A 12,185-nucleotide genomic window follows, 5' to 3' on the forward strand; every position below is an offset into this window, starting at 1 on the left:
GTTAGAAATTTTAATGAATTGAAGAAAAGCTCAAAAACCAGACAACTGTAGTTTCAATTGAAAATAGAGGTTTTCCAACTCCTCTACACGGAGAAATCAAACTACCTAATTTTTGGGTCGATTTTACTCAAAGCTGAGTATATCGAATAAACTAGTTACCCAAAATTAGGTTGTTTTCCCTCTTTCCCCCACCGATGTTGTCAAAAACAAACAGAGATGCATCTACCCAATGGGGGTCCTTGAGCCCAATAAGCCAATTTTGAGTAAATGTAGGTATACTCAAATTTGGGTTGAATGAGGGGGGGTCTTGGGTTGAATTTACTTACTCTTAAGTATATTTTTTTGCTGGAGGTAAAGGCAATTTACCTAGTGTGAGTTTAATCGATCTACTCAAATTTGGCTTATTGGGCGGAACTATAGGATTGCATCAAAAGAACTCAATTTTGGGTAGTTTGGCGGTTCCGTGTAGGATATACCTTTGCAAACCATACAAATTCTTTTGAAGTGATGTTCTTTGGTTTTTATGTGGTACAATATAATTTCCTTCACAACATAGTTAAGGTAGTTTTATTGGATTTATTGTACTTTTCCATTTGAAAGTCATGTAGTGATATCAGATAAACAAGACTCTCCAAATTACCTTGGAATAATCCATGAATGTACCAAAAGCATTATAATTGTGCACTGGGGCTCCATCAGCAGTATAGACTACATCTCACGAATATTTCTTACAATTAAAGCATGATACAGTATGTAGATATCGTAACCCAAACTTAAAAGTGTTTTGGAGGCCATTTGTATTTCACGGAATGTCCAACTACCACAATATCGAGTTGCTCGTAGCATTGTGAGGTCCTATGGACATCAATGTGTTAACATTTTTTGAACAGAGTGAAAACAAATGATGGTAGATGTAGTAGATCTTAAGAAAATGCATTCCAGAGTAGTTTGGATGACCTAGATCACCCAATTCATGTGGCATGAAATTTCTAAATGTGCTTTGAGGCTTTTTGAGTACCAAAGATTATGTTCTGTGATCATTCGTCGTGTATAAAATTTAGTTTAGAATGTTGGATTTGGATACAAACTTCGGAGTACTTTGGAGGCCTTAGAAATGCTATGGGATCAAAACTTCAACAGACTATGATGAAATTGACATTGCATGACAAGGATCGGTGAAAACTATTGATGATTAGCAGAACGATGAAATTTGAGCAAAACTTTAATTATAAAATCCAAAAATTCTTTTAAAACAAAGAAGATATTGCATTTCTACCAAAAGAAGATCGTCCCGGGTGTTTACGAGTTATACAAAATTAGTTTAAATATTACTGAAATGGATTTCATGGCGTTATTCATGTGTTCGATCAAATTCAAAAGCTCGAATTCTTCTTTCAACGTGTCTCTGGAGCCGACGAGCCGACCAACTGATGGTACGCATGCTAAATTTTTCCGTTACAGGCTTTTTGACATATGTACTAAACTTCATTAATTCAACATACAAGCTCATTTTGGGCTATTGCATGCATTTTTGGTTACATTAACCACATTCCGGAACCTTCAGCTATATCTGGAATAATATCAGAAGTAATTCATAAAAAATCCACAAAGAACTATATGAGGAACATCAGAATCCCCTGAAGAAATCACCGAACATTCTTTTAAGATTTTCGCAGGAATATTTCCAGCATTTCTTTTGCGATTTTACCAGCAGACCCTTTCCAGAAATCTCATGTGATTTTCCAACTGAAATTTTCCACAATCCCTGGCGAAATGTCTTGCTAGATTCCAGAAGGAACTAGGTGCAGCAGAAATCTTAGAAGGAATTTCTTGAGGGATCCCAGAATGCCTTGAAATGTTCACCTCCTTTTCATGCGTAAATTTTTCTTGAAGATTTTTTCCTGTGATTCCTGAAAAACTTTCAGATGAAACTCCAGTAGGAAAATAATAGTATAATCTAGATCAGAGCCTGGAAGATTCATTCAAAAATGAACGAATTGCTAGTTTTCACGCTGCTTTGAATCACATTTTTCGTTCGCTCTCCTGGACTGCACACCATCGCACATCGCTTGCCTCACGAAGAACGGCGGAAGCAACTAAACAACACTCAAGTCCACCGGTGGGTGCGAATGCCTCATGCTGAAGTATATTCACGACCAACCGTGGCGATGAATGTTTATCACTCGTCGGGGCTGACCGAAGCGAGGAATGCCAGTTCCACTCTCCTTTGCTTGTTGCTAAATGAACGAACCAAACGTACACACTATCAGCAACAGAGACAGATATATCCAAGCCACATGTAAGAGCGAGAACGCATGTGTTGCTTCTCGGTGATAAACAAACACACACCAGAATATTCGACGCCGTCGTTTCCAATAAATAGGTGCAGCTCAGCAGCATTGTGGCATGGGACAAGCAATCTTCAACTTCTTTGTGTTGTCTCTTTCGTTCGTCGTTTGGTTCGTTCACTGCTGCTCTGTTCAGTTAGGAATCAATATTCACGGGGTGCCGTAAAATTTATTCCTCGTGAGGCATGTATACTCACGAACGTTTTTGGGAACGATAATTGTATGTTCATGTTCACGGATTCATTCAGCCAAGCCCTGATCTAGATATAATTTTTGTAATATTAAATTTAATTAGTGGCATAAAAAAAACATTAGACAGTTTTAAAATCATGAGGAATTTAAGAAGGGCCTTGTTGTATAGTTCCAGAAGTCATACCTTGAGATATACCAGAAGGTATGCCTCAAAAGCAAATTCAAGAAAGAACTACTGAAGGAATTCCAGTAAAAAAAACCTCGCCTAATTTCGAGAAAATTGCGTAAAAAAGTCATGCAAAATAAAATAGCGTAAAAAAGCCGTGTAGAAACAGAATTGAGAGTAAAACCTAAAAGAAATGTCTGGAGGAACTCAAGAATATATTATTGGAAGATCTTCTGCGTGACGTAACGTCCCCACTGGGACAAAGACTGTTTCTTCGCTTAGTGTTCTATATGAGGACTTGCACAGATATTTGAGAGTTTCATCTACCAGTGATCATTTTGCATGTGTGTGTATATCATGTGACAGGCACGAAGATACCTGTGGAGCTTGGAATTATTGTGGACAAGCGGGTGCCACCAGGAACTTGTGTTTATCTTTTGACGTTCACGAAGTGGTGACGCGACGACCGTTTGCGCGCCTACTAGATTGCTTGATGTGCATTTGGCAGACCATGTGCTACCAGCGTTCATTGGAATGCTGATTCAATACCACACAATACTCTATGCCCAAGGAAGTGAAGGGAATTTCCATTGCGAAAAATTCTTGGACCGACCGGGAATCTAACCCGTCACTCGTTAGCATGATCATGCTCAAAACCCACGCCCTTACAGCTGCGGCTATTTGAGGCGGGCTGCTCGGTATGCCCACTACCCGAGCAGAAGAAAATAACAAGTGAATAACATATCAAGGTATTTATCTTAAATACTACCATACCTTGATATGCCCTTCATTAGGTGATAATAAGAGGCAAAATAACAAAAACGAATACCAAAATTTTGTATAAATAACACCTAGAAAATAACAAGTCTTGTTATTTCAATAATAAATACATACCTAAAAAATCAATTACTGTATTTGTTATTCCAAAGTTATTGAATAACAAACTCAAAACATTTCTTATTATCAAATGTTTCATATGTTCGATGACTTCATGATGTAATAGCAAATCTTGTTCTTCGGTCATTTTCACTGCTAAACTAGTAAATGCTACATCAATACCAAACTCTGCTCAAATACCTCCAACTGTTATTGTGATGTTCTCATAACATTTCGTACAATAACGCTGCAATCACAATTTTAGGTATTAGAGCACATGTTGCTCTTCGCATGGTATTTGTAAGGTATGCCCTTCTGCTCGGGTAGGTATACCTACATGACCCAAGCAACCTGTTGTGAGAGGAAGCTTCCAAATCTCGTTAGCAAACGATCCTTTTGTCGGTTAGCTTAAAGCTAGAAGTTAAGATTTATTAATAGCATATCGAATTACGAATCAGATCAAAAACTTACAATTTTGGTGATCCTTTTGGATTTCAGAATCTTATCGCGAATTCTAGGGTTCTAATTCTGGTACTCTCTGAACTAATATGAAGAGATATTCACTAAATGCTCTCAGCATTATGTAATTTCAACGTACTTACGAGTAAACTTTATGATTTCTGTTTGTGATTAGGCAAATTAGCTGGATTATAGGGGAGCTGACAATTCATTCGATGTTTCCTAAATTTGAGGGTATTGATTTAGCTAGTTGATTACATATTACGAATTCCATGATTTACCTTTGTTGAAAAGCTAGAGGATAATCTAATTCACCGATTTTAGCCAGTAATAACCAATTAGGCACTTATTTCAATAATTAAATTAGAGGTAACAAATGTAGTGGAGATATAATTACTACGAGAACAAAAATTTCGCATGGTCATTGTTTTTGTCCAAGTTCTGCTAGACACTTCATCTATCTACATTCTTCTTCACACAGGTCCGCGGTACGCTGTGTTGGTAAGTCCGATCGAACACTGTGGTACCCACAGTATCACTCGGCCACAGTTGAGCTGTAGCAAGGGGGCGACGTGACATCCCCCCTCCCGTGAATCCTAGTCACTTCCGGCTCCTTAAAGACTTCCGCGTTAGGTTCACTTTCCTTTAGCACGTCGAGGACTGCCAGCTTCACTGCTGGACGTCGTAATACACCAGATGCTGTTCGAACAAAGGCCTGACGGATCCTTCCGTCCCGTCCAGGAATAACCTTTTCTACACGTCCTCGAGTCCACCGATCTGTTGTCGTTCCGCCCACTACCAACACTAAATCTCCAACTGCTATGTCCCGAACCTCTTCAAACCACTTCGACCTACGAGTGATCACCGGAAGATATTCCTTCACCCATCTCTCCCAAAAACGTTGAGTGATCGCTTGCGCGAGTCTCCAGCAGCTTCGTAGCACCACCGGGGAATCGACTGGCGCCGTTGGAGGCAGCTTATCTCCATTGGAAGTCCCTAAGAGGAAATGGTTGGGAGTGAGGGCTTCCTCGTCTGCCGATTCAAGTGGAATGTACGTAAGTGGTCGAGCGTTTATCAGTGCCTCTGCTTCAAGTAAGATTGTCTCAAGCACTTCATCATCCGGTTTACGGGCTGAGTCCGCTATGGTTCCTATCGCTACCTTGACGGAACGAACGAGACGCTCCCACGCACCCCCCATATGTGGGGCAGAAGGGGGAATGAAAGACCACCGTGTTTTGGCCGTGGTAAAAGTAGTAGCTAGCGCGTTGTTCCGCTTTTCTAGTTCCTTCTGCAACTCCTTACTCGCACCCTGAAAACAGGTCGCGTTGTCTGAGTGGAATTCTGCCGGTGATCCCCGGCGCGCTATGAAACGTCGCACTGCCATGATGCATGACTCGGTGGAAAGACTGTAGACCACCTCCAAGTGAACCGCACGAACGGTTAGACAAGTAAAAAGGGCTACCCATCGTTTGACGTTGCTCCTTCCCACTCTGACCAATATCGGTCCGAAGTAATCCACTCCGACAAAAGTGAAGGGTCTCACGAACGCTTGCAATCTGGCTGTAGGAAGAGGTGCCATAGGAGGGGAACAAGGCCTGGCCTGTTTTATTCGACACATCATGCAGTCTCTCGTCACCTTTGCCACCAAGGAGCGTAGCTTGGCAATTTCGAAGCGTTGCCGCATCTCGTTGGTGATGGTTTCTCGATTGGCATGGTGGAAACGTCGGTGGTACCAGTCAGTAATTAAGAAAGTTATAGGGTGTTGTCTTGGAAGAATAGCGGGGTATTTAGCTTCAGTCGTGGCGAAAGTCGCAGCACCGATTCGACCGCGAAGCCGAAGTACGCCGTGCTGGTCGAGGAAGGGCCATTTCTTGTAAATTGGGCTAGATCGTGCGACCCGTCGATGACGCGCATTTGGAGAACCTTGCGTTTCCGCTAGAATGGTGACTTCCTCCGAGAATGCTTCAACTTGCGCAATCTTCCACAGTGCCTCCTCAGCTTGCTGCAGCTCATCTCGGTGCAAGGCACCCAATCGCAGCTCAGAGCCACGTCGCTTACGGCGTAGGTTATCGATGAACCGAAATACAAAGCACATTGATCGCTGCAGTCGGGACCATTGACTAAAGCGGCTGACGTCAATCAACGGTGATATGGCAGCATGGGAGAGGCTTGGTCGAAGTTCTTCGCAAGTGGTCGTGTGGTGTGTTTGCTGTGGCCAGAATTCTTCCGGCTGTTGAAGAAACGATGGGCCGCTGAACCATGGGCTAGTATTGGAGAAACTGGGCCCAGTTTTCCACTTGGTTGCTAGGTCTGCTGTATTCATCCCGGAAGGGACCCACTTCCACTCCTTTACGTCGGTTACGGTGAGAATCTCACCGATACGAACTGCTACAAATTTATTATAACGGCGGTGTTCCGATCGGATCCAGGCTAGCACAGTGCTTGAATCACTCCACAGGAATCGTCGGTTGATGTTGTAAGTGTGGTACCCTTGAACAGATTCCAACATCCTAACGCCTAGAACTGCTGCTTTCAGCTCCAGTCGGGGAATCGATAGCACTTTGAGCGGGGCCACCTTAGTCTTGGAACAGATGAGCGATACCTGAATGCCGTACTCGGTCTCCAGCCGGTAATAAGCTACACAGGCGTATGCAGAGTCGCTGGCATCAACGAGCACGTGAAGCTCCAGCTGATCGAAGCTTTTCGGAAAGGGAGAGCTAAAATAGCAGCGAGGAATACGCAGGATATCCAATTGTGGGAAACAACTGATCCATTGTCGCCAGCGGGTTTGGAGTTTTTCGCCGATTTTTTCGTCCCAGTCGATCCCTGAAGCCCAAATATCCTGCATCAGCACCTTTCCGTGTACGAGGAAAAATGAGACAAATCCCAAAGGGTCGAAGAGACTCATGACGACTTTCAGGACCTCTCGTTTCGTAGGGATGTAATTGTCGTGGAGGATAGATTGCATGTCATCACGCATCGCGAACGTGTACGTGAAGACATCGTCCACCGGAATCCATTTTATGCCCAAGACTGATTCGACGGCTTCTGCACGCGTAAGAGCAAAGTCCTTTGACGAAACTGGTTCGATCTCCCCAGTTTGTCTCAGAACTTCGTCTTTGTTCGAAAGAAAGTTCCGAATCTCGAAACCACCTTTAGCGTGAACGAGTTTTACGTCACTCACCACCTGGATCGCCTCTTCGACAGTTCTGAAACTATCCAAGTAGTCGTCTACATAATGATGTTCCTTAATGGCGGCAGCTGCCCTCGGGTAGTGTAACGCGTATTGCTCGGCATTCGTGTTCTTAACAAACTGAGCTGACGACGGTGAGCAAGTAGAGCCGAACATGGTGACCTCAACTGCGTAGATTTGTACAGGCTCTTCAGGATTATGGCGGAATAAAAACATCTGGGCGTTCCTATCCTTCGCTTGCAATTTGATTTGAAGGAACATCTCGCGTATATCTCCGGAAACGGCCACCGGAAACAGCCGGAATCCACTAAGAACTTTCGGCAGAGGAATAAGTAGATCAGGACCTTTTAGTAAATAAGAATTGAACGAAACTCCGTCCACCTTGGCAGCCGCGTCCCAAATCACCCGAATTTTACCAGGTTTTTTCGGGTTGATAACGATTCCCAAAGGTAGGAACCAAGTTTTTTGAGGATCGATTGTAGCTGCCTCTGTTTTGTCGACTTTACGTATGTAGCCTTTTCTTTCGAAGTCGAGCAGCTGTTCACTTATTCGCTGTATCATCGCTGGATCTTGTCGGAACTTTTTCTCTAATGCCTTCATTCTCCGAACGGCCATGGGATACGTATTCGGGAATACCGGATCGTCGACCTTCCACAGAAGACCGGTCTCAAATCCAATCGTCGTACGACGTGTAGTTCCCTCGAGAAGCTGCCTTGCTCTCTGTTCTTCTTCTGACTCCAACTTTTCGTTCGGAGACGTCGCTCCTAGATCTTCTAATGTGAAGTAATCTCGCAGTTGCTCGTTTAGGAGGCAGTCAGAAGACGCTGCCGCAGCCGCGTGGAAGTTGACGATCGCTCTCGGAATAGGTGTTGCAGAGGCACGACCGTATACGCTCCATCCTAAGCGGCATTTTGCGGCTATGGGATCGAACGGTCCGCCTTCGCGAATCCTTAGCGGTACTCCGAGCCGTAGATTGTCAAGTCCGATCAGCAATTTCGGTCGTACTTGATCGTAGTCCTCAACAGGAAGCCCTTTGAGGTGTGGGAAACATGCGGCCATTTCCTTGTAATTTAGCCGCTGGGCTGGTAGCAGCAGACAGCTTACTGTTCGCGCATTTCGCAGCTCGAAGTGATTCTTACTGTTTTTCCCAGCTATTTCTATGCTGATCTCCTCCGAATTCAGTTCGTTGCGGTTTACGTTCCCCGTCCATTGAAGAGTGAGCGGTTTTCGGGGGCCAGATACGCCGAGCTCTCTGGCAATTCTTTCTTCCAGCATCGTAATCTGTGAGCCCTCATCGATGAAGGCGAAAACCGTTAGACTTTTGCCATTCCCGTAGAGTACGACGGGAAGAACTCGGAATAGAGTATAGCCGTCATTCGATGCACGTTCGTTCGCTGATACATTCACCGAATGCGTCGATGTAGTGGGAGCAGAAGTGCTATGGAGAAGGGTATGATGTCTGAGTCTACACCCCTCGATTCCGCATCCTTGCCATGACTTACATGGCCATTTTCCATGATTGTTTAGGCAAGTTCGACACAAGCCCATATCCTGCACCTTTTGCAACCGCTCGCCCAGAGTGAGTTGCTTGAACATGGAACAATCGGCCACTCTATGGCCCTCGTGTTCGCAGGCTGCACACGGTTTTGGCGGCTTACGATTGTTTACTACCGCAGACCTAGGAGTTACGGCTGCATCGCTCACATGAGTCTGTATCCTCACCTTTTCTTTCGGTCTCTGTTGATTTTCGGTGCTCAAGCCCTTTGATAGGCCCGGAAGGTCGAAGCTCACTTCACTAGCCGCAGTTACCAGCCTGGCCATAAAGTCGCCGAACGTTGAAACAGTTGCACGCCGATGTTGACCTTTGAAAGTGGCCCAATCCATCCGCATGGGTCCCGGAAGCTTTTCGACTAGCTCTTGCATGAGCATCGGGTTGGCCAAATGCTCCTCCTGATCCGCTGCCTGAAGATGGTCGACGAAATTCTGTACCGCCAAACCAAACTCCAATATTGACTCCGGGCGGTCGTGCCTAGGTCCCGGAGTTCGACGAATTTTCTCATGTAACGACCGAATTAAAAGCTCGGGGCGACCGTAAAGCGTGCGAAGTGTACTGATAACATGTGGTACATTTCCCGGGAGAAGAAGTCTACTACGCACCGCGTCTCTGGCATGTCCGGTGAGGCACCGCTGAAGACGAACCAGATTTTCAGCAGTAGAGTATCCGCAAGATACCGTAGACTGCTCAAAACTGCTTATAAAGAGTGGCCAGTCGGCCGGGTTTCCACTAAACGATGGTAGATCTTTCCCGACAACTTGCCTTGCCGCTATTTGCTGCGGACTGAGAACACCTGGGAGGTCATGCTGCGTTACACGACTTTCTGCTGGCGATGGATGTGGACGAATCATTGTAGAATCTCTGCTTGGACCATTTGATCGATAAACAGGTTCCAGTAGGGATTCCCGGGAAGCGTATTGCGGGTCCAGCGAATGATGTGGTATTGGTTGCAGATTCGGCAAGGCGTTGTACCGATTAGGGGTGATCCAAGATGGTCCTCCGGTCACAGCAGGCCGTGGATGATGTAATTCATGGGAAACGTCCTCTGGGGGTGTGCAAGAATAGGTAATCGCGGGAAGCGACCTGAAAGGTCTCGAGGAAGATACATATTGCTGAAAAGGTTCTCGAATAGTAGATGAACGAGCTTCCCGGAAACAGGCGGCACGACTCGATAGAGAAATATTTGGTTTAGGAACGCCAGCCGATCCAAGAGGAGGGACGAAACAATGGGAACTTCTCGCAGATTGCTCCTGTGGTTCCAGTGTTGGTAGCTTCAAAACGCCTGTGCTGCCGATTGGTTCTTCGATGGTAAGTGTCGGAACGTTCATTGGGGCCAGGTGAACCAGTTTAGTTCGAGTATCGCTGAGTTTACCCAAGTTTTCCCCACCTGTCATCCCGTGCGATGAGTTTGTCGCCAACCACTCTGAGACCTTTTCTCGGGAGTCCGACATGGATTCTACCACGCTGCCACGTTCGGAGATCTGTAACACGAGCTCATTTTTCTTCTCGAGCGACTCTCTGCGGATCGACTGTTGCTTAAGAAGACGTGACTTTTCCGATTCCAGTTTTCGCTGTCGCAAACTCGATTCTTCTTCCGCCAGTTTTCTCTGCTCCACAAGCTGTTTTTTCCTTTCTTCCAGCTGACGCTGCGCTTCTTCGTGCTCCAAATTCTTTAGTTCCTCTTCCTCTGCGAGTTCCATTTGCTTCACTCGGGCTTCCTCTTCGATCAACTCCAACCGCGCTTTGACAATTGACGACCGACTACTCGAGGCAATTGACGACTTTTTACTACCCATTTTCGAGCTGAGATTACCTTCCGACGCCTTACCGGTTGGAATACGTGTCGTTTTAGACCGCAGCCGGGAGGAAACAGAGGAACCGGCTGGTTCCTGGCTTCTGCACTGCTGGCAAACGAACGGACGACTCTGCATGGATCTGTCCACGCCGGCACAGTCGAAGTGCTCCCACAAACGGCATTGATCGCAGACGATCATATGAGCACTTGACGAATCCGGTCGACGGCATGATTTGCACGGAAACCCTAGTTGTTCATGATGTCCTTCCATCCTGAACTCACGTACAAAATTCTTTAAGAATTGTTGTGAGAGGAAGCTTCCAAATCTCGTTAGCAAACGATCCTTTTGTCGGTTAGCTTAAAGCTAGAAGTTAAGATTTATTAATAGCATATCGAATTACGAATCAGATCAAAAACTTACAATTTTGGTGATCCTTTTGGATTTCAGAATCTTATCGCGAATTCTAGGGTTCTAATTCTGGTACTCTCTGAACTTATATGAAGAGATATTCACTAAATGCTCTCAGCATTATGTAATTTCAACGTACTTACGAGTAAACTTTATGATTTCTGTTTGTGATTAGGCAAATTAGCTGGATTATAGGGGAGCTGACAATTCATTCGATGTTTCCTAAATTTGAGGGTATTGATTTAGCTAGTTGATTACATATTACGAATTCCATGATTTACCTTTGTTGAAAAGCTAGAGGATAATCTAATTCACCGATTTTAGCCAGTAATAACCAATTAGGCACTTATTTCAATAATTAAATTAGAGGTAACAAATGTAGTGGAGATATAATTACTACGAGAACAAAAATTTCGCATGGTCATTGTTTTTGTCCAAGTTCTGCTAGACACTTCATCTATCTACATTCTTCTTCACACAGGTCCGCGGTACGCTGTGTTGGTAAGTCCGATCGAACACTGTGGTACCCACAGTATCACTCGGCCACAGTTGAGCTGTAGCAAGGGGGCGACGTGACACAACCAAAAATTCGGATTTCACTTGAAGAGCGAACTTAGAAATTCAAATGTGCAGAACAGCGTATGCATTTCGGGTGAACTATCCAGTTCAATCGAATCTCGACGGGGACTACAACAAGGTGATGGACTTTCCTGCCTACTACTCAACTATTCAAGTGATAGTAAAAAGTCTAATCTTTCAACTACCGACTGAGCCATCTGCGCCATTTTGTGCTGGAAATAGTTACTTACACCTTAAAATATGATAAATTTGACTATAGCTTTTTTGTTTTAAGATATAATGACTTCACATCTTTGGAAGAAATGTGTATTTTGACATCATGAACAAGTTTGTAGAAGGTTAAAAAACTGTAGAATTTTATATGTTAAAGCTACACTAAAAAAAACTAGGTACTTCGCACAAAACGTTCTCTCGACGCCATGTTAAAAGGCGACATGCAGACAAGCTTTGTAAAACACGTCAAACCTCTAGAACCAACCTAAAAAAAAGTTATTTAATTTTGTTCGTTTTCTGATCTCAATTGATCAATTTTTCTCCAAATTAATCCGCCATGCTAAAGGTTACAAAAATCCGCACAATTAGATGTGCCACATGATGGAATTTGGTTCAGTTT

At 44.3% G+C, this 12,185-nt stretch overlaps 1 protein-coding gene across 1 annotated transcript; it reads right to left on the reverse strand.

Moving 5' to 3' along the window:
• Positions 1-4,576: 4,576 nt before the first annotated feature.
• LOC134290487 (uncharacterized) lies at positions 4,577-10,855 on the reverse strand. Its single transcript, XM_062857640.1, has one exon. It carries the CDS (start codon positions 10,853-10,855, stop codon positions 4,577-4,579), a length of 6,279 nt encoding a protein of 2,092 aa, XP_062713624.1.
• Between the last annotated feature and the right edge of the window lie 1,330 nt (positions 10,856-12,185).

Source organism: Aedes albopictus, chromosome 3 (genome assembly GCF_035046485.1).
Source record: "Aedes albopictus strain Foshan chromosome 3, AalbF5, whole genome shotgun sequence".
NCBI lineage: Eukaryota > Metazoa > Arthropoda > Insecta > Diptera > Culicidae > Aedes > Aedes albopictus.